Source organism: Coregonus lavaretus (assembly GCF_964263955.1).
Source record: "Coregonus lavaretus genome assembly, chromosome: 12".
Taxonomy (NCBI): Eukaryota; Metazoa; Chordata; class Actinopteri; order Salmoniformes; family Salmonidae; genus Coregonus; species Coregonus lavaretus.
Window position 1 is genome coordinate 40,010,004 of NC_139999.1, and position 27,433 is coordinate 40,037,436.

Sequence of the window (27,433 nt, forward strand, 5' to 3'; positions counted from 1 at the left end):
CTATGTGTTCACTTGCGTAATTGTTTTTATGGGCTTAATCATATAGAATTACATATACACCGAGTATACCAAACATTACGAACACCTTCTTAATATTGAGTTGCAGTGTAGAATCCCTAATACTTTAATAGGATCTCTATGGGCCTAATAGTAAAGATTTGCCTTATAGCCGCATGAAGTACAGGTGTTGAGGGTGCTGCAGCACCTCCTAATAATTCGAAATAAAATTCAAAAAAATAAATAAAATAATCACACTACCAGTCAAAAGTTTAGGCACACCTACTCATTCAAGGGTTTTTCTTTAATTCTACTATTTTTTACATTGTAGAATAAAAGTGAAGACATCAAATCTATGAAATAACACATATGGAATCATATAGTAACCAAAAAAGTGTTAAACAAATCTAAATATATTTTATATTTGAGATTCTTCAAATAGCCACCCTTTCCCTTGATGACAGCTTTGGTAGTCACCTGGAATGCATTTCAATTAACAGGTGCGCCTTCTTAATTTGTGGAATTTCTGTCCTTCTTAATGCGTTTGAGCCAATCAGTTGTGTTGTGGCAAGGTAGTGGTGGTATACAGAAGATAGCCCTATTTGGTAAAAGACCAAGTCCATATTATGGCAAGAACAGCTCAAATAAGCAAAGAGAAACGACAGTCCATCATTACTTTAAGACATGAATGTCAGTCAATAAGGAAGATTTCAAGAACTTTCTTCAAGTGCAGTCGCAAAAACCATCAAGCGCTATGATGAAACTGGCTCTCATAAGGACCGCCACAGGAATGGAAGACCCAGAGTTACCTGCAGAGGATAAGTTCATTAGAGTCACCAGCCTCAGAAATTGCAGCCAAATAAATGCTTCACAGAGTTCAAGTAACATACACATCTCAACATCAACTGCTCAGGCCTTCATGGTTGAATTGCTGCAAAGAAACCACTACTAAAAGGACACCAATAAGAAGAAGAGACTTGCTTGGGCCAAGAAACACGAGCAATGGACATTAGACAGGTGGAAATGTGTCCTTTGGTCTGGAGTCCAAATTGGACCGCCGTGTCTTTGTGAGACGCAGTGTGGGTGAACGGATGATCTCCACATGTGTATTTCCCACCGTAAGCATGGAGGAGGAGGTGTTATGGTGTGGGGGGTGCTTTGCTGGTGACACTGTCTGTGATTTAATTAGAATTCAAGGCACACTTAACCAGCATGGCTACCACAGCATTCTGCAGCGATACGTCATCCCATCTGGTTTGGGCTTAGTGGGGCTATCATTTGTTTTTCAACAGGACAATGACCCAACACACCTCCAGGCTGTGTAAGGGCTATTTTACCAAGAAGGAGAATGATGGAGTGCTGCATCAGATGACCTGGCCTCCACAATCCCCCGACCTCAACCCAATTGAGATGGTTTGGGCTGAGTCGGACCGCACAGTCAAGGAAAAGCAGCCAACGTGCTCAGCATATGTGGGAACTCCTTCAAGACTGTTGGAAAAGCATTCCAGGTGAAGCTGGTTGAGAGAATGCCAAGAGTGTGCAAAGCTGTCATCAAGGCAAATGGTGGAAGAAGAATCTAACATATATTTTTATTTGTTTAACACTTTTTTGGTTACTACATGATTCCATATGTGTTATTTCATAGTTTGGATGTTTTCACTATTATTCTACAATGTAGAAAATAGTAAAAATAAAGAAAAACCTTTGAATGAGTAGGTGTGTCCAAACTTTTGACTGGTAATGTAAATAAAACTAATTTGTGAACTATGCCTTTATTACTCCTGTATTAGTGTTGAAAATACTCCTCAGCACTTTCACTCCTGAGCATATCAACATGACAGGCTTTGTGTCATAGATACAAGGAGGACAACTAAATCAATTGCCACCTTAAAGATATTGAATATAAATTCAACAATATCCTCCTGAAAAATGCTATAGAATTCACTAATAAGTGCATAATTCCCTGGAGATTTGTTTTTTTTAACTTACTGATCCATTTATTAATTTCAATGATATAAATAAAATCATCACAATACTTTTTGAAGTCTTCATCTATGAACTCAATGTAATATCGCAGTAAAGGATGTGATCACATACAGTTGAAGTCAGAAGTTTACATACACCTTAGCAAATACATTTAAACTCAGTTTTTCACAATTCTTGACATTTAATCCTAGTAAAAATTCCCTGTTTTAGGTCAGTTAGGATCACCACTTTATTTTAAGAATGTGAAATGTCAGAATAATAGTAGAGAGAATGATTTATTTCAGCTTGTATTTCTTTCAGCACATTCCCAGTGGGTCAGAAGTTTACATACACTCAATTAGTATTTGGTAGCATTGCCTTTAAATTGTTTAACTTGGGTCAAACGTTTCGGGTAGCCTTCCACAAGCTTCCCACAATAAGTTGGGTGAATTTTGGCCCATTCCTCCTGACAGAGCTGGTGTAACTGAGTCAGGTTTGTAGGCCTCCTTGCTCGCACATGCTTCTTCAGTTCTGCCCACAAATCTTCTATAGGATTAAGGTCAGGGCTTTGTGATGGCCACTCCAATACCTTGACTTTGTTGTCCTTAAGCCATTTTGCCACAACTTTGGAAGTATGCTTGGGGTCATTGTCCATTTGGAAGACCCATTTGCGACCAAGCTTTAACTTCCTGACTGATGTCTTGAGATGTTGCTTCAATATATCCACATAATTTTCCTTCCTCATGATGCCATCTATTTTGTGAAGTGCACCAGTCCCTCCTGCAGCAAAGCACCCCCACAGCATGATGCTGCCACCCCCGTGCTTCACGGTTGGGATGGTGTTCTTCGGCTTGCAAGCAGCCCCCTTTTTCCTCCAAACATAACAATGGTCATTATGGCCAAACAGTTCTATTTTTGTTTCATCAGACCAGAGGACATTTCTCCAAAAAGTACGATCTTTGTCCCCATATGCAGTTGCAAACCGTAGTCTGGCTTTTTTATGGCGGTTTTGGAGCAGTGGTTTCTTCCTTGCTGAGCGGCCTTTCAGGTTGTGTCGATATAGGACTCGTTTTACTGTGGATATAGACACTTTTGTACCTGTTTCCTCCAGCATCTTCACAAGGTCCTTTGCTGTTGTTCTGGGATTGATTTGCACTTTTCGCACCAAAGTATGTTCATCTCTAGGAGACAGAACGCGTCTCCTTCCTGAGCGGTATGACGGCTGCGTGGTCCCATGGTGTTTATACTTGCGTACTATTGTTTGTACAGATGAACTTGGTACCTTCAGGCGTTTGGAAATTGCTCCCAAGGATGAACCAGACTTGTGGAGGTCTACAATTCTGAGGTCTTGGCTGATTTCTTTTGATTTTCCCATGATGTCAAGCAAAGAGGCACTGAGTTTGAAGGTAGGCCTTGAAATACATCCACAGGGACATTTCCAATTGACTCAGATGATGTCAATTAGCCTATCAGAAGCTTCTAAAGCCATGACATCATTTTCTCGAATTTTCCAAGCTGTTTAAAGGCACAGTCAACTTAGTGTATGTAAACTGACCCACTGGAATTGTGATACAGTGAATTGTAAGTGAAATAATATGTCTGTTAACAATTGTTGGAAGAATTACTACAAAGTAGATGTCCTAACCGACTTGCCAAAACTATAGTTTGTTAACAAGAAATTTGTGGAGTGGTTGAAAAACAAGTTTTAATGACTCCAACCTAAGTGTATGTAAACTTTCGACTTCAACTGTATATAATTATCCAGAATTTATGAGAACACACAATGTTCCAATCACTCCTGAGGAGTTTCAAATAATTGTTTCAAATAATCACATATAATAGTATAAAAGTTTGCAAAGATCAGAAAGAAATGGTCAATTAAAATGTTTCTCCTACTGTAGAGAAAGTTGGAAAGAGATTTTACTTCTGGTCTGACAACAGCCTTATCTGGGTTAAACAATTGATATTGAATAATGATAGACAACTACAGTGAGGGAAAAAAGTATTTGATCCCCTGCTGATTTTCTACGTTTGCCCACTGACAAAGACATGATCAGTCTATCATTTTAATGGTAGGTATCACGCTCGTTGATGAACGGGTCAGACCAAGCCGCAGCGTGATATGCATACATGTTTATTATACCGAATAAACACAACGACAAAACAACAAACTAAACGAAACGTGAAGTCCAAGGTACACAAACAACATACCTCACACGCAACAAGATCCCACAACCCACTAGTGCCAATAGGCTGCCTAAGTATGGTCCCCAATCAGAGACAACGAGCGACAGCTGCCTCTGATTGGGAACCACACCGGCCAACATAGATCTAGACATACTAGACTTATAACATAGACCTACACCACATAGAAAATACACACCTTGACTCAACAAATAAGAGTCCCCAGAGTCAGGGCGTGACAGTAGGTTTATTTGAACAGTGAGAGACAGAATAACAACAACAAAAAACAGAAGAACGCATGTCAAAAATGTTATAAATTGATTTGCATTTTAATGAGGGAAATAAGTATTTGACCCCTCTGTAAAACATGACTTAGTACTTGGTGGAAAAACTCTTGTTGGCAATCACAGAGGTCAGATGTTTCTTGTAGTTGGCCACCAGGTTTGCACACATCTCAGGAGGGATTTTGTTCCACTCCTCTTTGCAGATCTTCTCCAAGTCATTAAGGTTTCGAGGCTGACGTTTGGCAACTCGAACCTTCAGCTCCCTCCACAGATTTTCTATGGGATTAAGGTCTGGAGACTGGCTAGGCCACTCCAGGACCTTAATGTGCTTCTTCTTGAGCCACTCCTTTGTTGCCTTGGCCATGTGTTCTGGGTCATTGTCATGCTGGAATACCCATCCACGACCCATTTTCAATGCCCTGGCTGAGGGAAGAAGGTTCTCACCCAAGATTTGACGGTACATGGCCCCGTCCATCGTCCCTTTGATGCGGTGAAGTTGTCCTGTCCCCTTAGCAGAAAAACACCCCCAAAGCATAATGTTTCCACCTCCATGTTTGATGGTGGGGATGGTGTTCTTGGGGTCATAGGCAGCATTCCTCCTCCTCCAAACACTGCGAATTGAGTTGATGCCAAAGAGCTCGATTTTGGTCTCATCTGACCACAACACCTTCACCCAGTTCTCCTCTGAATCATTCAGATGTTCATTGGCAAACTTCAGACGGGCATGGATATGTGCTTTCTTGAGCAGGGGGACCTTGCGGGCGCTGCAGGATTTCAGTCCTTCACGGCGTAGTGTGTTACCAATTGTTTTCTTGGTGACTGTGGTCCCAGCTGCCTTGAGATCATTGACAAGATCCTCCCGTGTAGTTCTGGGCTGATTCCTCACCGTTCTCATGATCATTGCAACTCCACGAGGTGAGATCTTGCATGGAGCCCCAGGCCGAGGGAGATTGACAGTTATTTTGTGTTTCTTCCATTTGCGAATAATCGCACCAACTGTTGTCACCTTCTCACCAAGCTGCTTGGCGATGGTCTTGTAGCCCATTCCAGCCTAGTCTACAATCTTGTCCCTGACATCCTTGGAGAGCTCTTTGGTCTTGGCCATGGTGGAGAGTTTGGAATCTGATTGATTGCTTCTATGGACAGGTGTCTTTTATACAGGTAACAAACTGAGATTAGGAGCACTCCCTTTAAGAGTGTGCTCCTAATCTCAGCTCGTTACCTGTATGAAAGACACCTGGGAGCCAGAAATCTTTCTGATTGAGAGGGGGTCAAATACTTATTTCCCTCATTAAAATGCAAATCAATTTATAAAATTTTTGACATTTGTGCAAACCTGGTGGCCAACTACAAGAAACGTCTGACCTCTGTGATTGCCAACAAGGGTTTTGCCACCAAGTACTAAGTCATGTTTTGCAGAGGGTTCAAATACTTATTTCATTTTTGACATGCATTTTTCTGGATTATTTTGTTGTTATTCTGTCTCTCACTGTTCAAATGAACCTACCATTAAAATTATAGACTGATCATGTCTTTGTCAGTGGGCAAACGTACAAAATCAGCAGGGGATCAAATACTTTTTTCCCTCACTGTATGTCAGGAAAAGAGCAGGTGTTCTTAATGTTTTGTATAGACAGTGTATATAAGAAAACTCTGTCAAGTTGTTACTATTCCTTCTGCTAGATTATACTGGAATGCAGCACTGGGACAAGTGAACTGGAACAAAGTTTTGTTGTTGTCTAGCAAATATTGTATATCTAACAAGGTGAAAGAAGTATCATATAAACTAATTCACAGAGTCTACCCTGTAAAGACCTTTATTGTACACAGAATCAAAATTGCTATAGATGACAAATGTGTGTTTTGTGGTTGTGACCCAGAGACTCTTAACCATTGATTTTGGGACTGCTTTAATGTCAGAAGATTTTTAATTGAGTTAGAATGCTTTATTCTAAGGGAAACTACTGTTCATGTTTATTTGGAAGACTCTGATATTATGTTTTATTTTGACCCAACTGATATACAGTGGGGAAAAAAAGTATTTAGTCAGCCACCAATTGTGCAGGTTCTCCCACTTAAAAAGATGAGAAAGGCCTGTAATTTTCATCATAGGTACACGTCAACTATGACAGACAAATTGAGGAAAAAAATTCCAGAAAATCACATTGTAGGATTTTTAATGAATTTATTTGCAAATTATGGCGGAAAATAAGTATTTGGTCACCCACAAACAAGCAAGATTTCTGTCTCTCACAGACCTGTAACTTCTTCTTTAAGAGGCTCCTCTGTCCTCCACTCTTTACCTGTATTAATGGCACCTGTTTGAACTTGTTATCAGTATAAAAGACACCTGTCCACAACCTCAAACATTCACACTCCAAACTCCACTATGGCCAAGACCAAAGAGCTGTCAAAGGACACCAGAAACAAAATTGTAGACCTGCACCAGGCTGGGAAGACTGAATCTGCAATAGGTAAGCAGCTTGGTTTGAAGAAATCAACTGTGGGAGCAATTATTAGGAAATGGAAGACATACAAGACCACTGATAATCTCCCTCGATCTGGGGCTCCACGCAAGATCTCACCCCGTGGGGTCAAAATGATCACAAGAACGGTGAGCAAAAATCCCAGAACCACACGGGGGGACCTAGTGAATGACCTGCAGAGAGCTGGGACCAAAGTAACAAAGCCTACCATCAGTAACACACTACGCCGCCAGGGACTCAAATCCTGCAGTGCCAGACGTGTCCCCCTGCTTAAGCCAGTACATGTCCAGGCCCGTTTGAAGTTTGCTAGAGTGCATTTGGATGATCCAGAAGAGGATTGGGAGAATGTCATATGGTCAGATGAAACCAAAATAGAACTTTTTGGTAAAAACTCAACTCGTCGTGTTTGGAGGACAAAGAATGCTGAGTTGCATCCAAAGAACACCATACCTACTGTGAAGCATGGGGATGGAAACATCATGCTTTGGGACTGTTTTTCTGCAAAGGGACCAGGACGACTGATCCGTGTAAAGGAAAGAATGAATGGGGCCATGTATCGTGAGATTTTGAGTGAAAACCTCCTTCCATCAGCAAGGGCATTGAAGATGAAACGTGGCTGGGTCTTTCAGCATGACAATGATCCCAAACACACCGCCCGGGCAATGAAGGAGTGGCTTCGTAAGAAGCATTTCAAGGTCCTGGAGTGGCCTAGCCAGTCTCCAGATCTCAACCCCATAGAAAATCTTTGTAGGGAGTTGAAAGTCTGTGTTGCCCAGCGACAGCCCCAAAACATCACTGCTCTAGAGGAGATCTGCATGGAGGAATGGGCCAAAATACCAGCAACAGTGTGTGAAAACCTTGTGAAGAATTACAGAAAACGTTGACCTGTGTCATTGCCAACAAAGGGTATATAACAAAGTATTGAGAAACTTTTGTTATTGACCAAATACTTATTTTCCACCATAATTTGCAAATAAATTCATTAAAAATCCTACAATGTGATTTTTTCCCCTCATTTTGTCTGTCATAGTTGACGTGTACCTATGATGAAAATTACAGGCCTCTCTCATCTTTTTAAGTGGGAGAACTTGCACAATTGGTGGCTGACTAAATACTTTTTTCCCCCACTGTAGACACTGATTCTATTTTCAATGTTAATTTGATTATTTTTCTTGGAAGATTCTTTATTCATAAGATGAAGTGGGCAGAGAACAAACCCCTCTTTAAATTATTTAGAACTGAAACATTATTTTTAAATGATCAGTAAATGTAGTAACAAAAAAGCAGTATTACATTTACATTTACATCATTTAGCAGACGCTCTTATCCAGAGCGACTTACAAATTGGTGCATTCACCCTATAGCCAGTGGGAAAAAAAATTTTTTTGGGGGGGGGGGTGGTAGAAGGATTACTTTATCCTATCCCAGGTATTCCTTAAAGAGGTGGGGTTTCAAATGTAGCATGTACGTATGTACCATACAACTTTTGGACAAATGTAAATTCACCAAAAAACGGTAATATCCTGTCTACATTAAGTTTATGCACTCTTGTCTGTATATTTCTGTTTTTGTATTTTGTGTTATTGTTCAATAAAAAAAGTATTTAAAAAATAATCACACATATTTAACTGCCAATTTATCATTGTTTTGTTTACCTTCATTTGCTTCCTCTGTAAACGCTGTCATGTCCGTGTAGTTGTTGCTCCATAGCAATATTTGATTATACTTCATGTAAAAAAATGTTTTACATGTAGGCTAATTAAATCATTATGGAGCACAGACCAAGCCATAACAGTTTGAACCTGACGCATGGAGCAATACTTGGCTGTGTCATCACACAGTTTCATGGTCAGTGTGGGCAATAGGCCAGGGTATACTAGTATCCCTATTAAAATTATATGTACACTAATCTTCCAACATTATCATGGGTTGAAGAACTGAATGTGGCAATTTTCTGAATTAATCAAACCACCGTTTTTTTTGTTTGTGTGTGTGCATAAAGGCTCTCCAAACCCTATTTTTCCATGAAAGGGTTCATGAAAAAGTCCCTAAACATACAGTTCATTCGGAAAGTATTCAGACCCCTTGACTTTTTCCACATTTTGTTACATTACAGCCTTATTCTAAAAAATTCAATACAAAAATAAAAATCAATCTACACACAATACCCCATAATGACAAAACAAAAACAGGTTCAGGTTAGGGGAGGGTTTGGCCGGGGGGGCTTTACTTGGCTCATCGCGCTCTAGCGACTCCTTGTGGCGGGCCGGGCGCCTGCAGGCTGACCTCGGTCGTCAGTTGAACAGTGTTTCCTCCAACACATTGGTGCGGCTGGCTTCCGGGTTAAGCGGGCGGGTGTTAAGAAGTGTGGTTTGGCGGGTCATGTTTCGGAGGACGCATTACTCGAGTTGCAGCAATGAGACAAGATCGAAATTGGGGAGAAAAAATATAATTATTTATTTACTGAAGTATTCAGATAATTTGCTATGAGACTCGAAATTGAGCTCAGGTGCATCCTGTTTCTATTGATCATCCTTGAGATGTTTCTACAACTTGATTGGAGTCCACCTGTGGTAATTTCAATTGATTGGACATGATTTGGAAAGGCACACACATGTCTATATAAGGTCCCACAGTTGACAGTGCATGTCAGAGCAAAACCAAGCCATGAGGTCGAAGGAATTGTCTGTAAAGCTCCGAGACAGGATTGTGTAGAGGCACAGATCTGGGGAAGAGTAACAAAAAAATTCTGCAGCATTGAAGGTCCCCAAGAACACAGTGGCCTCCATCATTCTTAAATGGAAGAAGTTTGGAACCACCAAGACTCTTCCTAGAGCTGGCCACAAGGCCAAACTGAGCAATCGGGGAGAAGGGCCTTGGTCAGGGAGGTGACCAAGAACCCAATGGTCACTCTGACAGAGCTCCAGAGTTCCTCTGTGGAGATGGGAGAACCTTCCAGAAAGACAACCATCTCTTCAGCACTCCACCAATCAGGCCTTTATGGTAGAGTGGCCAGACGGAAGCCACTCCTCAGTAAAACACACATGACAGCCCGCTTGGAGTTTGCCAAACCTAAAGGACTCTCAGACCATGAGAAACAAGATTCTCTGGTCTAATGAAACCAAGATTGAACTCTTTGGCCTGAATGCCAAGTGTCACGTCTGGAGGAAACCTGGCACCATCCCTACCGTGAAGCATGGTGGTGACAGCATCATGCTGTGGAGATTTTTTTTAGCGGCAGGGACTGGGTGACTAGTCAGGATTGAGGGAAAGATGAACGGAGCAAAGTACAGAAAGATCCTTGATGAAAACCTGCTCCAGAGCACTCAGAACCTCAGACTGGTGTGAAGGTTCACCTTCCAACAGGACAACAACCCTAAGCACACAGCCAAGACAACGCAGCAGTGGCTTCGGGACAAGTCTCTGAATGTCCTTGAGTTGTCCAGCCAGAGCCCGGACTTGAACCCGATCGAACATCTCTGGAGAGACCTGAAAATAGCTGTGCAGTGACGCTCCCCATCCAACCTGACAGAGCTTGAGAGGATCTGCAGAGAAGAATGGGAGAAACTCCGCAAATACAGTTGTGCCAAGCTTGTAGCGTCATACCCAAGAAGACTCGATGGCTGTAATCGCTGCCAAAGGTGCTTCAACAAAGTACTAAGTAAAGGGTCTGAATACTTATGTAAATGTGATATTTCAGTTTTTTATATTTTATAAATGTAAAAGAAATTCTAAAAACCTGTTTTTTTGCTTAGTCATTATCGGGTATTGTGTGTAGATTGCTGCGGGGGAGGAAAACAATTTAATCCATTTTAGAGTAAGGCTGTAACATAACAAAATGTGGAAAAAGTCAAGGGGTCTGAATACTTTCCGAATGCACTGTACATATTGGGATTAAATGGATTTAATTGTTATTTTTTGTAAAAAATCTACACAAAATACTCTGTAATGTCAAAGTGGAAGAAAAATTCTAACATTTGTAAAACATTAATGAAAAATAAAACACTAATATATCTTGATTAGCTAAGTATTCAACCCCCTGAGTCAATACATTTAGAATCAATCACCTTTGTCAGTGATTACAGCTGAGAGTCTTTCTGGGTAAGACATAATTCCACTTTGACATTATGGGGTATTGCATGTAGGCCAGTGACAACAAATCAAATTTGAATCCATTTTAAATTCAGGCTGGAAAAAGTCAAGGGGTGTAAAGTCTGAATACCAAATGCTGAGAAGTGCTTAAATGAAAATGTGTAAAGGCATACATTTTGTGCAGGAGTTCAGAATTGCAGCCAGATCTCCACCACCTGAAAATCTGTTGAATAGACTCAAGGTTGACATAATCACATAATTGACACACAATAGACAATATCCTTATGTAAACCTTGTAGACCTGAGGAAAACATGATATTCCTCCATGCTCCATCTCTCTCATTTTATTATTATTATTTATTATTTATTATTTTATTTATTATTATTATTAGTCCCGTGTAGCTCAGTTGGTAGAGCATGGCGCTTGCAACGCCAGGGTTGTGGGTTCGATTCCCACGGGGGGCCAGTATGAAAATGTATGCACTCACTAAATGTAAGTCACTCTGGATAAGAGCGTCTGCTAAATGACTAAAATGTAAATTTTACTTTGCCTAATATTCGCATGCTGTCTGTCTGTCTGTCTGTCTGTCTGTCTGTCTGTCTGTCTGTCTCTTATCTGTCTGTCTTTCTTAATTTTTTCTTTGTCCATTAAACTCCTAAGAAACAGTTTCTCAAAACATGACAACAGGGAGTTGTTTCAGGGCAGTGCAGTGTACTTTGAATGTGAAAGTGATTTTATTTGTTTTTGAATAGACCTATTTAACATGGATACAGAAATATTGACACATTTAGGATGCACTTATTTAATAATGGGTGTGTTTTTTATGTGTACCCAGCAAACCGGGAAAATTCCCAGAACATTAGCTAAGATTCCCATTAAGTTAGGGTTTTATCTAACATTTTCTTTTTCAGAAAATGAAATATCCTTGTAATGTTTTCCTAACATCAACTAAAAGTTGTGAACAACATCTGTAACAACCACCACAGAAAATTCCCAAAATGTTCTCATTAGGTTTCCAGGTAATGTAATGACACAATGTACCAGTAATGTTTATAGAATATACTGCCACAACACTGTTTCCAGTGTGCCTGTTTTGTGTTTTGACGCATTACTGCGTAACTGTGTATTTTGGAATAAATCCTGTTATTCTGTGATTTACCCTTCTGCGCCTGACTCCTTCGAAATCACTCATCACAGAATCACACACCAAGACATGGAGTCAGCAGGAGAGGAGCACATGCCTGGAGTCGTGGCACGGGTCCGGGAGCATTCTACGATGCTAGCCAGCTTGGGAGAAGCGATGGATCGGGTTCTCCAGGTCGTCCAACGCCTGGAGAGGAGAGGACCAGCTGAGCGACCGGATCCAGCCACCCACAACCAAGCACCAAGAGGGATTCATATATCCCGACCAAGGGATTTTGACGGGACAGCTGCCCGCTGCCAGGGATTCCTCCTACAACTGGATCTATACCTATCGACCATCAGCCCGGCTCCATCGGAGCGGGAGGTGTCCGTCCTCGTCTCCTGCCTCTCGGGGAAAGCCCTGGAGTGGGCCAATACTGTCTGGAGTGAAGGAGGAGCCATGTTGGACAACTACGGGTAGTTCACTCGCCTCTTCCGGGCCATCTTCGATCACCGCCCGAAGGTAGAGAGGCGGGCAAGTGGCTGGTCCACCTGAGGCAGGGGACGAGGACCGCGCAGGACTTTGCCCTGGAGTTTCGCACTCTAACGGCTGGGTCCGGGTGGAACGAGCGGGCCCTCATCGACCACTTCCGGTGCCACCTGCGAGAGGACGTCCGAAGGGAGCTAGCCTGCTGGGACACCACGTTGTCCTTCAACAAACTGGTGGACGTGGCCATCCGGTTGGACAACCTGCTGCCCCCCCCCCCCACACACACTTTTGGGTCTGGAGGCGGCAGGCAGGGCGCTGTTGCGTCAACCCAGGTATCGAACACCCACTCTCGTTCAGAGCCCTCTGCTGCGCACTGTACCCTACACATCCACTTCCCTGATTACGATTACACGTAGTTCCCCAGTGTAAGGCGCTGGTCGATTCAGGCGCAGCTGGGAACTTTATGGACAGGTCGTTAGCACATAGTCTAGGTATTACATTGGTTCCCCTATCCATTCCACTCCCCATCAGAGCACTGGACAGTCGACCATTAGGGTCCGGGTTCGTTAGGGAAGTTACAGCACCAGTCACTATGGTTAAGCACGAGACCCATAGAGAGCAAGTCACCTTTTTTATTAATGAGTCTCCTGATTTCCTTGTTGTGTTAGGTCTTCCCTGGTTAGCACTACACAACCCCATCTTTTCATAGCTGCAGAGGGTTCTCACGGGGTGGTCGCGAGAGTGTCAGGGTAGGTGTCTAGTTGTTTCTATTGGTGCAACCACGGTGGAAAGTCCAGACACTACCTCCACCGTGTGCATTCCCCCCGAATACCTCGATTTGGCGCACGCGTTTTCCAAAACGCAGGCGACCAAATTACCACCTCATCGGGCGGCGGTTTGCGCGATAAACCTCCGGGTAGACGCTGTGCCTCCCAGGAGTCATGTGTATCCCCTGTCGCAGGCTGAATCGGAGGCGATGGAGACATATGTCTCCGAGTCCCTGCGCCAGGGGTTCATATGTCCCTCCACTTCGCCCGCCTCCTCAAGTTTATTTTTTGTGAAGAAGAAAGACGGAGGTCTGCGCCCTTGCATTGATTACCGAGCACTAAACAAGGGAACAATACGTCATAGTTATCCTCTACCCCTCATTCCATCTGTGATCGAGTCAATGCATGGGGCGCGCTTGTTCACAAAATTTGATCTCCGGAGTGCGTACAACCTGGTGCGTGTCCGAGAGGGGGACGAGTTGACGACAGCATTCAGCACAACCACGGGGCATTACGAATACCTGGTGATGCCGTACGGTTTGATGAATGCTCCATCCGTTTTCCAGTCCTTTGTGAACGAGGTGTTTCGGGACATGGTCGCGGTGTAGTGGTCAACATCGATGACATTCTGGTGTATTCTGCTACGCACGCCGAGCATGTGTCCCTGGTTCGCAAAGTGCTGGTCCGACTGTTGGAAGATGACCTTTATGCCAAGGCAGAAAAGGGTCCGTTTTTCCAGCAGTCCGTCTCCTTCCTCGGATACCGCATTTCCACCTCAGGTGTGGAGATGGAGGGAGATCGCATTTCAGCCGTGCGTAATTGGCCGAATCCAACCATGGTAAAGGAGGTGAAGCGCTTTATTGGCTTTGCCAACTACTATCGGAGGTTTATCCGGGGCTTTGGCAAGGTCGCAGCTCCCATCACATCTCTGTTGAAGGGTGGGCCATCCCGGCTCCGCTGGTCTGCTGAGGCTGACAGGGCCTTCAGTAACCTGAGGGCATTTTATTAGCTGTCAAAATGTCCATTCATCAAAATACTAATTCACCTAAAAGTCTATTTTGCAATACTTTTTTTGCAAGTCTAATTTGTAATGTATTTATGACATACAAGTGATGTATAATGCATTTTTAAGCAATAAGGCCAGAGGGGGTGTGGTATATGGCCAATATACCACGGCTAAGGGCTGTTCTTATGCATGACGCAACACACGAGTGCTAGGACACAGCCCTTAGCCGTGGTATATTGGCCATATATCACAAACCCCAGAGGTCCCTTATTGCTATTATAAACTGGTTACCAACGTAATTAGAGCAGTATAAATAAATGTTTTGTCATACCCATGGTATACGGTCTGATATACCACGGCTTTCAGCCGATCAGCATTCAGGGCTCGAACAACCCCGTTTACAATTGCATTTATAGCACAAGTAGCTAGGTTTATTAGTTTGTGGCCAATGATCAGCTTTTATTTTGAAAGATGAATCGCCGGAAGTTAGTATTATTTGTAGCTAAATGCTGCTAGTTGTACAACGGCTGTCATCTGTTCGATCGAAAACTTGTGTTGTGATTTGCAAAGGTTGGTCGGTTTTGCTTTATTGATAACTTTCAATATAACAAATAGCTGTTTTTCTATGTGATAGCTAACATGCTGATTATAGCTAAGCTAGCTACGTTAGTGTTGTTCTTATTTGAATGGAAATCGAGTAAAAACGAGCTAACTTCTTTCGTCGAGCTAGAAGTGCGCATAACGACGTAATTGCTGACAATCAGACTAGCTAGCTGGATTTGAAAAACTGCTCCAAAACGGCACGTTTTTTTTTGGGGGGGGGGGGGGGACTCTGATTCAGTCTGCTAATCTTAGCACGGCTAGCTAGCTAGCTAACGTTAGCTAGTTATACATCATGTGTCATGACCAATGACTGTAGGTCATGACATAGCTAACGCGTTAGCACCTGCACAGTAAGTATATCTCATCAGACTGAATTTTCCAGTCCCACTCTACCTGCTGTAACTACTGTAAGATACGGTATAAAAAACAGTTGTAATATCCTGTTTACGTCCATAGCAATCAATCGTTGCAATGCTTGCCAGATTGCCTCAGTCATTCTCTGAGCTATCGTTTCTCAGATCTCTGCAGGCTAAGCAGCTATAGCTACAGATCTGATCTTCTCCTTGTTTTTTTTACTATAGTCTGAGAGTCTACACAGTCTACCTTTCTCTGTCTTTCTAGGACTGTTCTGAATATGGCTGTGTCATACCTCATGGTCCTTTCAGCAGCTTTGATCCTTATCAGTCATGAAACTCCAGTAACTAAGGTAGAGTAACATATGTACAGTGCATTAATTGTTTCCCCCCCCCAATCAATCTACACACAAAACCCCATAATGACAAAGCAAAAACAGGTTTTTAGAAATGTTGCAAATGTATAAAGAAAAAAACAGGTAAGATCAAGTATTACATAAGTATTCAGACCCTTTACTCAGAACTTTGTTGAAGCACCTTTGGCAGTGATTACAGCCTAGAGTCTTCTTGGGTATGAAGCTACAAGCTCGGCACAGCTGTATTTGGGAAGTTTCTCCCATTCTTCTCTGCAGATCCTCTCAAGCTCTCTCAGGTTGGATGGGGAATGTCACTGCAGAGCTATTTTCAGGTCTCTCCAGAGATGTTCAATCGGGTTCAAGTCCGGGCTCTGGCTGGGCAACTCAAGGACATTCAGAGACTTGTCCCGAAGCCACTCCTGCGTTGTCTTGGCTGTGTGCTTAGGGTCGTTGTCCTGTTGGAAGGTGAACCCTCTGGAGCAGGTTTTCATCAATTCATCTTTCCCTCGATCCTGACTGGTCTCCCAGTCTCTGCCGCTGAAAAACATCCTGACAGCATGATGCTGTCACCACCATGCTTCACGGTAGGGATGGTACCAGGTTTCCTCCAGACGTGACGCTTGGCATTCAGGCCAAAGAGTTCAATCTTGGTTTCATCAGACCAGAGAATCTCGTTTCTCATGGTCTGAGAGTCCTTTAGGTGCCTTTTGGTAAACTCCAAGCGGGCTGTCATGTGCCCTTTACTGAGGAGTGGCTTCCGTCTGGCCACTCTACCATAAAGGCCTGATTGGTGGAGTGCTGCAGAGATGGTTGTCCTTCTGGAAGGTTCTCCCATCTCCACAGAGGAACTCTGGAGCTCTGTGAGAGTGACCATCAGGTTCTTGGTCACCTCCCTGACCAAGGCCCTTCTCCCCCGATTGCTCAGTTTAGCCGGGCAGCCAGCTCTAGGAAGAGTCTTGTGGTTCCAAACTTCTTCCATTTAAGAATGATGGAGGCCACTGTGTTCTTGGGGACCTTCAATGCTGCAGACATTTTTTGGTACTCTTCCCCAGATCTGTGCGGATCTCTACGGACAATTCCTTCGACCTCATGGCTTGGTTTTTGCTCTGACATGCACTGTCAACTGTGGGACCTTATATAGACAGGTGTGTGCCTTTCCAAATGATGTCCAATCAATTGAATTTACCACAGGTGGACTCCAATCAAGTTGTAGAAACATCTCAAGGATTATCAATCGAACCAGGATGGACCTAAGCTCAATTTGGAGTCTCATAGCAAATGGTCTGAAAACCTGTTTTCGATTTGTCATTATGGGTATTGTGTGTAGATTGATGAAAATGTTTTATTTAATCAATTTTAGAATAAGGCTGTAACGTAACAAAATGTGGAAAAAGTCAAGGGGTCTGAATACTTTCCGAATGCACTGCATGATAGTAGCTACTAGCTACATCACAGCACACATACCCACACAAGTCGTGAATGGGACTGGTTGGGGATATTGTTGGATTAAGTTGGATGAAAATACTTAGCTTTTTTCACCCTGCTTTCCCATTAAGGATTAAAGTGTGTTTATGTTTTTGTAGGCCCTACATCAGAATCCCTTTGACTGCTGTGGAGAGCGACAGAGGGTGAACAGCTCGTGCTCAAATAGCACTCAATGTGAGCCAGGTACTGACCACCACGTCATCCTGTAGTGCAGTTCTGTTAAATGTTATTCATTAACTTTATAATTGCAACACTGATTTCCTCATAGCAGTGTGTAGTAGTAGCCATTAATTGAATGAATGTCTTGATGTTGCATTATTCTTTCACGAGGAGATGAGGTCTTATTTTTGGATTTAGACACGTGTACTAGGATTAGAAAATAGACATGGGCTTTTGTTCTTCCAACATTTGAGCATTCATCAAATCTATTTCCTCAGGATGCTACCTGCGTGTCCTGGAGAACAACACAGCTGTGTGTATGCACTGTGACTTGGCTATTGCAGATCTCGAAAACTTCACGGCTTGCAACTACAGTAAGTGGACAACTACTGGACATGACAGCTAGGTGCTATTGAATAAGAACTCTTGCCACTGAAGAGAGTTGGGGGTTTTCCACAGGTGTCCTAACCTTGTTCATGTTCCTCCTTTCATCTCTTTGCCTTAAACAGCATACATCACAGACAGGAACAATCGTACAACAATAACTACAGTCATTCCCACAATTGGTAAGAAATGGTGCCAGTTATTCTTTACATAAATGTTGGTTAATTCACAGGTAACTGCCAAAATAAAGGAAATACCAACATAGTGTCATAATAGGGCATTCTACAAGTGTGTCTATTGGAGGGATGCGACACCATTCTTCCACAAGAAATTCCATAATTTGGTGTTTTGTTGATGGTGGTAGAAAACACTGTCTCAGCCACTTCTCCAGAATCTCCCTTAAGTGTTCAATTGGGTTGGGATCCGGTGACTGAGACACACACACCATTTAAACCCCCTATGGTCCTTTGGGACCCCTCTTTCACAGTCACTGAGGTCTCTTCTTCTAGTCATGCCAAAATAATGGGCAACTGGGCCTTTTTATACATGACCCTAAGCATGATGGGATGCTAATTTCTTAATTAACTCAGGAACCACACCTGTGTGGCAGCACCTGCTTCTAATATACACTGCTCAAAAAAATAAAGGGAACACTTAAACAACACAATGTAACTCCAAGTCAATCACACTTCTGTGAAATCAAACTGTCCACTTAGGAAGCAACACTGATTGACAATACATTTCACATGCTGTTGTGCAAATGGAATAGACAACAGGTGGAAATTATAGGCAATTAGCAAGACACCCCCAATAAAGAAGTGGTTCTGCAGGTGGTGACCACAGACCACTTCTCAGTTCCTATGCTTCCTGGCTGATGTTTTGGTCACTTTTGAATGCTGGCGGTGCTTTCACTCTAGTGGTAGCATGAGACGGAGTCTACAACCCACACAAGTGGCTCAGGTAGTGCAGCTCATCAAGGATAGCACATCAATGCGAGCTGTGGCAAGAAGGTTTGCTGTGTCTGTCAGCATAGTGTCCAGAACATGGAGGCGCTACCAGGAGACAGGCCAGTACATCAGGAGACGTGGAGGAGGCCGTAGGAGGGCAACAACCCAGCAGCAGGACCGCTACCTCCGCCTTTGTGCAAGGAGGAGCAGGAGGAGCACTGCCAGAACCCTGCAAAATGACCTCCAGCAGGCCACAAATGTGCATGTGTCTGCTCAAACGGTCAGAAACAGACTCCATGAGGGTGGTATGAGGGCCCGACGTCCACATGTGGGGGTTGTGCTTACAGCCCAACACCGTGCAGGACGTTTGGCATTTGCCAGAGAACACCAAGATTGGCAAATTCGCCACTGGCGCCCTGTGCTCTTCACAGATGAAAGCAGGTTCACACTGAGCACATGTGACAGACGTGACAGAGTCTGGCGGCGCCGTGGAGAACGTTCTGCTGCCTGCAACATCCTCCAGCATGACCGGTTTGGCGGTGGGTCAGTCATGGTGTGGGGTGGCATTTCTTTGGGGGGCCGCACAGCCCTCCATGTGCTCGCCAGAGGTAGCCTGACTGCCATTAGGTACCGAGATGAGATCCTCAGACCTCTTGTGAGACCATATGCTGGTGCGGTTGGCCCTGGGTTCCTCCTAATGCAAGACAATGCTAGACCTCATGTGGCTGGAGTGTGTCAGCAGTTCCTGCAAGAGGAAGGCATTGATGCTATGGACTGGTCCGCCCGTTTCCCAGACCTGAATCCAATTGAGCACATCTGGGACATCATGTCTCGCTCCATCCACCAACACCACGTTGCACCACAGACTGTCCAGGAGTTGGCGGATGCTTTAGTCCAGGTCTGGGAGGAGATCCCTCAGGAGACCATCCGCCACCTCATCAGGAGCATGCCCAGGCGTTGTAGGGAGGTCATACAGGCACGTGGAGGCCACACACACTACTGAGCCTCATTTTGACTTGTTTTAAGGACATTACATCAAAGTTGGATCAGCCTGTAGTGTGGTTTTCCACTTTAATTTTGAGGGTGACTCCAAATCCAGACCTCCATGGGTTGATAAATTTGATTTCCATTGATAATTTTTGTGTGATTTTGTTGTCAGCACATTCAACTATGTAAAGAAAAAAGTATTTAATAAGATTATTTCATTCATTCAGATCTAGGATGTGTTGTTTAAGTGTTCCCTTTATTTTTTTGAGCAGTGTACTTTGAATCACTCATTTACTCAAGTGTTTCCTTTATTTTGGCAGTTACCTGTGTTGAACTGTCAAAAACTGTATGGGGCTGTAGCCAACTCTTCTATTGTTGTCATGCCATATGATTTGGGTATAGCACATACAGCAGGCATTGACATTAAGGGTTGTCCTGATGCCTGGGGCAAGTGACCTGAGCCGTCGCGCAAGTTGAGCCTACTCTGAGGTTGCCCCTTTGGGCAGGTGATACTTAAAAAAAAAGTGAAGACAGCCAAACTGCAAAGAATTCCAATAGCCTAAAACAGATATTTCTCGTTCCTCCCCATTGTTTAAGTGAAAGACAGACAATTAATGGCAGTCGGGCAAATTGAGCCTGTTTGAAATGTTTTTTATTGATAACAACCAGAATACAAAGAATTCCAGTACTGATCATTCTGATTCCTCCACTAAGTGTAGGTGAAAGGCAGGCAATATATGGCACTTCTGTATGTAAATACAGTGCCTTGCAAAAGTATTCATCCCCCTTGGCGTTTTTCCTATTTTGTTGCATTACAACCTGTAATTTAAATTGATTTTTATTTGGATTTCATGTAATGGACATACACAAAATAGTCCAAATTGGTGAAGTGAAATAAAAAATAATAACTTGTTTCAAAAAATTCAAAAAGATTAATAACGGAAAAGTGGTGCGTGCATATGTATTCACCCCCTTTGCTATGAAGCCCCTAAATAAGATCTGGTGCAACCAATTACCTTCAGAAGTCACATAATTAGTTAAATAAAGTCCACCTGTGTGCAATCTAAGTGTCACATGAGCTGTCACATGATCTCGGTATATATACAGTTGAAGTCGGAAGTTTACATACACTTAGGTTAGAGTCATTAAAACTCATTTTTCAACCACTCCACAAATTTCTTGTTAACAAACTATAGTTTTGGCAAGTCGGTTAGGACCTCTACTTTGTGCATGACACAAGTAATTTTTCCAACAATTGTTTACAGACGGATTATTTCACTTATAAATCACTGTATCACAATTCCAGTGGTTCAGAAGTTTACATACACTAAGTTGACTGTGCCTTTAAACAGCTTGGAAAATTCCAGAAAATGATGTCATGGCTTTAGAAGCTTCTGATAGGCTAATTGACATAATTTGAGTCAATTGGAGGTGTACCTGTGGATGTATTTCAAGGCCTACCTTCAAACTCAGTGTCTCTTTGCTTGACATCATAGGAAAATCAAAAGAAATCAGTCAAGACCTCCACAAGTCTGGTTCATCCTTGGGAGCAATTTCCAAACGCCTGAAGGTACCGCCTTCATCTGTACAAACAATAGTACGCAGTATAAACACCATGGGACCACGCAGCCGTCATACCGCTCAGGAAGGAGACGCGTTCTGTCTCCTACAGATGAACATACTTTGGTGCGAAAGGTGCAAATCAATCCCAGAACAACAGCAAAAGACCTTGTGAAGATGCTGAAGGAAACAGGTACAAAAGTATCTATATCCACAGTAAAACGAGTCCTATATCGACACAACCTGAAAGGCCGCTCAGCAAGGAAGAAGCCACTGCTCCAAAACCGCCATAAAAAAGCCAGACTACGCTTTGCAACTGCACATGGGGACAAAGATCGTACTTTTTGGAGAAATGTCCTCTGGTCTGATGAAACAAAAATAGAACTGTTTGGCCATAATGACCATCGTTATGTTTGGAGGAAAAAGGGGGCAGCTTACAACCCTGAAGAACACCATCCCAACCGTGAAGCACAGGGGTGGCAGCATCATGCTGTGGGGGTGCTTTGCTGCAGGAGGGACTAGTGCACTTCACAAAATAGATGGCATCATGAGGAAGGGAAATTATGTGGATATATTGAAGCAACATCTCAAGACATCAGTCAGGAAGTTAAAGCTTGGTCACAAATGGGTCTTCCAAATGGACAATGACCCCAAGCATACTTCCAAAGTTGTGGCAAAATCGCTTAAGGACAACAAAGTTAAGGTATTGGAGTGGCCATCACAAAGCCCTGACCTCAATCCTATAGAAAATGTGTGGGCAGAACTGAAAAGGCGTGTGCGAGCAAGGAGGCCTACAAACCTGACTCAGTTACACCAGCTCTGTCAGGAGGAATGGGCCAAAATCCACCCAACTTATTGTGGGAAGCTTGTGGAAGGCTACCCGAAACGTTTGACCCAAGTTAAACAATTTAAAGGCAATGCTACCACATACTAATTGAGTGTGTGTAAACTTCTGACCCACTGGGAATGTGATGAAATAAATAAAAACTGAAATAAATCATTCTCTCTACCATTATTCTGACATTTCACATTCTTAAAATAAAGTGGTGATCCTAACTGACCTAAGACAGGGAATTTTTACTAGGATTAAATGTCAGGAATTGTGAAAGACTGAGTTTAAATGTATTTGGCTAAGGTGTATATAAACTTCTGACTTCAACTGTACACCTGTTCTGAAAGGCCCCAGAGTCTGCAACACCACTAAGCAAGCGGCACCATGAAGACCAAGGAGCTCTCCAAACAGGTCAGGGACAAAGTTATGGAGAAGTACAGATCAGGGTTGGGTTATAAAAAAATATCAGAAACTTTGAACATCCCTCGGAGCACCATTAAATCCATTATTAAAACGTGGAAAGAATATGGCACCACAACAAACCTGCCAAGAGAGGGCCGTCCACCAAAACTCACGGACCAGGCAAGGAGGGCATTAATCAGAGGCAACAATGAGATCAAAGATAACCCTGAAGGAGCTGCAAAGCTCCACAGCGGAGATTGGAGTATCTGTCTATAGGACCACTTTAAGCCGTACACTCCACAGAGCTGGGCTTTACGGAAGAGTGGCCAGAAAAAAGCCATTGCTTAAAGAACAAAAATAAGCAAACAAGTTTGGTGTTCGCCAAAAGGCATGTGGGAGACTCTCCAAACATATGGAAGAAGGTACTCTGGTCAGATGAGACAAAAATTGAGCTTTTTGGCCATCAAGTAAAACGCTATGTCTGGCGCAAACCCAACACCTCTCATCACCCCGAGAACACCATCTCCACAGTGAAGCATGGTGGTGGCAGCATCATGCTGTGGGGATGTTTTTCATCGGCATGGACTGGGAAACTGGTCAGAATTGAAGGAATGATGGATGGCGCTAAATACAGGGAAATCCTTGAGGGAAACCTGTTTTAGTCTTCCAGAGATTTGAGACTGGGACAGAGGTTCACCTTCCAGCAGGACAATGACCCTAAGCATACTGCTAAAGCAACACTCAAGTGGTTTAAGGGGAAACATTTAAATGTATTGGAATGGCCTAGTCAAAGCCCAGACCTCAATCCAATTGAAAATCTGTGGTATGACTTAAAGATTGCTGTACACCAGCGGAACCCATCCAACTTGAAGGAGCTGGAGTAGTTTTGCCTTGAATGGGCAAAAATCCCAGTGGCTAGATGTGCCAAGCTTATAGAGACATACACCAAGAGACTTGTAGCTGTAATTGCTTCAAAAGGTGGCTCTACAAAGTATTGACTTTGGGGGGGGTGAATAGTTATATACGCTCAAGTCTTCTGTTTTTTTGTCTTATTTCTTGTTAGTTTCACAAGAAAATATATTTTGCATCTTCAAAGGGGTAGGCATGTTGTGTAAATCAAATGATACAAACCCCCCAAAAATCCATTTTTAATTCCAGGTTGTAAGGTAACAAAATAGGAAAAATGCCAAGGGGGGTGAATACTTTCGCAAGCCACTCTAGTTTAAAAAAAACATTTCGGGCAAGTGATCATAATCTTCAGGCAACCAAAAAATACTCCTGACTTGCCCAATGAATCCCTAATACAGTATGGTGCTAGACTAGATGAGCTGTCTGTTTAGTGAGAACAAACAACTCAGCTGTTTGTGAAAATGCTTAGTGTGATTACTAGGAGTGATGAGGTTTATTTAACAATTGTCTGTCTGTGTGAACAGGTGGTCCGGGTGTGGCAGCCTCTCTTCTGTTTGGAACCCTGTTGATAAGCCTGTTCCTGATTCTCTCTGTTGCCTCCTTCTTCTACCTCAAACGCTCCAACCGTCTCCCAGGTATCTTCTACCGGCGGAATAAGGGTAAGTCGTTCCGATAATGGGTTGAATTTGAATAACTGTAAACTAGACAATCATTCTATGGTGCGCTCGAAATATGGAAAAGGTAACTAATACGTCTGGTGTACTTTCACAGCCTACATATTCCAACCAAATGAGACGGTAAGTCATTTTTAAAAATGTACATTTGTATGTATCACCACATCGTATAAACAATACATTAGAATGATTTGATATGCAGTACCGAAAATGAATAACAAGAAATATGACTCATGAATTATCTCTCTCAAGGCTGTCATGATACCATCGGCGACATCTTCAGGTAAGGACATTTCACTAAAACACTTCACAACCTCTGATAGGGTTTTTGGTAATCGTTTCACTGTGTCTGGCAATTGCGTAATATCATTATTTTCTAATGTTTTACATGATGTCACTCCTTTATCCTGGCACAATCTTAGTCAGAGTTTGAACTACCTGCTGTGTGCGGGAAATGTCAACATCGAGGTCAAACCGTATCATATTGGGTTTATCATCCTCCTCTCTCTCCATTGTGTTGTGTAATCTGAAGTTAGGAAACCCAGATATGTGAGGAGGGAGCGGACCTCAGCACACTCAGCGTCCAGCGCTGCCACCATCCCCACTGCCACCACCACAGTCTACAATGTGTAGGGAAGGAGGAGGCCCAAGAGAGGAGGCCTGAGCCAGCCTGTTAGCAGGTGCCAAATGAGAGGGACAGGATCAGGCCAGAGCACTAACAGTAAGTTGGTGAGCGTGTGTAGGCCTGTCCCTCCTCTGTAGTGTTGCCTAAGAGGACAGTTTCATTAATTCAAAAGCAGGTGGTGCCAGCTTTTTAAACTCTGCAATACCTGCAGTATAGCCTTATTACCAGAATTCTGTTTTGTAATGTAAATAGACCTTTGATTATTTATTTTTAATCTATGTATTTTCTATTTGGATTTTATTCTATTCCTGTATAGAATTGGGCCAATTGTTTGTTTTACTTTAGCTCTGTAGAGAATGGAAAGAGGTGGACTGGGGATCTTTAGTGATAGCCCTGAATTTGAGGTTGATAATTTCCAAGCTGATTTAAATACTTTCATTGTTCTCATTTAGTGAATCTTCTCATAGGAGTTTTAAATTGCATACTTTTGTTTTGTTTCTCTATGTGGTTTAAGCACTGAACCAAACTGAATGTATTATAATGATTTAATTGATTAATACATGCACATATACAAACACTACAAAATGAGAACATAATGTAAAAATACTTAAAGCTCTTTAAGAGTTCTCCTCACGTTCCATTAAAGGTGTGGTTCTTCCAGAGCAACACACACCAAGAACATTACCATGTGATCCACTGGCTGTGAAATATATCTTATGTCTTATTTAATTCATCCCAAAAACATGGAAAGATGGATCCTCAGAAAATGTTCTTTTTGTATCAAGTAGGAAAATGGTCATCTAAGAGTTGGATGAAAAATGCTTCTCAATAAAAATCTTTATAATATTCACCCCAACACCGGTAATAGGACCTGAAAAGGGGTGCTAGCTAATATGAAATATGCTTTATCTGGCCATAATGCGGGAAATTCATGCTGACACCTTGCCTAATCTTATCAGAACCACTGCACATAAGTTATTACTTGAATTCCTTTTTGATTTCAAGCATACATTTTGACATTTGTTGGATAAGAGTAACAACTGTTGTCACTGTTGCCAAATATGTTGTGATGCTTGTCTTACCAAAAGAATGTGCACTAAACTGAAGTCGTTAGTGTACCATTGATGTGATGTGTGCTCAAAGATTTGTCCAGGAAACGGGTGGTGATCATTTAAAGACAGGCGATATGTTGTCTTTGGTTTATTATTGGGTATTTGAGTGATCTCCTGTGGCCTTTTAGCAACACCTTGTATTAAGGGTGAGTATTTGTTTTGTTTTCTTGCTGGAGGAACGGTACAACGGGTTTTGCTTGCTAAACTTCAAGGGTGATTGAGTGATGATATGGTGAATTTAGGGACAAGTTCGTTTTAAGTTTCATTTTTAGTTATTTATACTGGAAGAACTGTGGTATGAAGACGTTTGAGGACTAGTGTGACTGGTCGTTCCAGTTTGTGTGTTCAGTAGGCATGAGTCTGAAGCGATGGTATTTCCAACAAAACAGGAACAACTGATTGTAAAATTATTTTAATCCCAAATAGAGTATTTATCCTTCTTACATTAGCTGTTGTACAGCCATTTGTAAAATTGTACACGTGTACATAGTTTTTATACAAATTATGTATTGTTTTTTGTAATGTGGTATTTTGTACTTATTGATTCTAGTTTTACTTTATGAAGTATTTTCTGATTCTGAAGAGTATGTATGGTTTACAAAAATAAAGCACCTTTCTCATAATCCTTTGTATGATTAACTAATTTATAATTGTATATATACTTTATATTACTGTTGGTAAATAGTAGGATTTTACAATAGGATGTGTTTTAAAATTGGAATAAACTGGTTGCCATAGCATACTCTTTTCCCTATAACCTCTGTGAAGGCTGAGTACCTGGAAAGAGAAGAGGATTATATTTGCAGCTGCAGTGTGTTTTAATAAGAAAAGCAGAACTGCTGGTAGTATCCAAATGCAAGCCGCAGTAGGGGGTGCTGCATGACCTCTCCAAATCCACTGTCACATTGATTGGTAGTGACCAGTTTATGAGCTCTGGATTACTACAGTATAACTACAACAACAAAAAATCTATGTTAATACCATCATTGGAGCGCCTTCCCTGAGGATAAATTCAAATTATTAACTCAACAATAGATTCTGTTAATCCTGAATAATTCATTCTGAGTAAAGTTAGACTAATCCTTATTGTTTGGGACAGAATAATGAGACACAGCTGTGTAAAGTGTACTACTTGCATGATGAGGAAATTGTAGTTGAATATAGTTCTCTAGCTGCTTGGAAAATAATCACCATAGAAGTTTAGATAAGCTTTATTGTGGCAATAAGTCAGTTATTTACTGGATGTAGCTCTGCCTTGGTTGCATTGAACTGTATCACTACCCAAGTCACAACACCTTATATGACGTAGTGACTTTTATATAGATTTTGACCTATTTCTCAAAATGTTTATGGGCATTGGATATAAAGAGCAATAAAATGTGTTTAAACACATGGTTGTTTAAATAGTGTTTTGATTTTCTGACTTTGATGTCTGGTGGAGTAGTAAGAAATGGTCTGTTATGGTTCACATCCCTGGGTATACTGATGTATTCAAATACGGCTCTCAAACATACAGCCTAATGGTCAAATACAAGCCGATATATGTGTTTGCATGAATGAGTAATCCTATATGACATCCATTATGTTTCCATTCACACCCATACTACAGTTTGTCATACCAGGAAGAGGTCTTTATTTTTACAGTAAGACT

The 27,433-nt window shown here is 42.2% G+C and overlaps 1 protein-coding gene across 1 annotated transcript; it reads left to right on the forward strand.

The window, feature by feature from the left end:
* The first annotated feature begins 14,908 nt into the window (after positions 1-14,908).
* cUnh1orf159 (chromosome Un C1orf159 homolog) lies at positions 14,909-26,403 on the forward strand. Its single transcript, XM_084173432.1, has 9 exons — positions 14,909-14,964; positions 15,619-15,703; positions 17,290-17,374; positions 17,629-17,724; positions 17,860-17,916; positions 23,896-24,030; positions 24,143-24,168; positions 24,298-24,328; positions 24,578-26,403. The coding sequence occupies exons 2-9, from the start codon at positions 15,632-15,634 to the stop codon at positions 24,676-24,678; spliced, it is 603 nt and encodes a 200-aa protein (XP_084029558.1). The 5' UTR covers positions 14,909-14,964; positions 15,619-15,631; the 3' UTR covers positions 24,679-26,403.
* Positions 26,404-27,433: the final 1,030 nt, after the last annotated feature.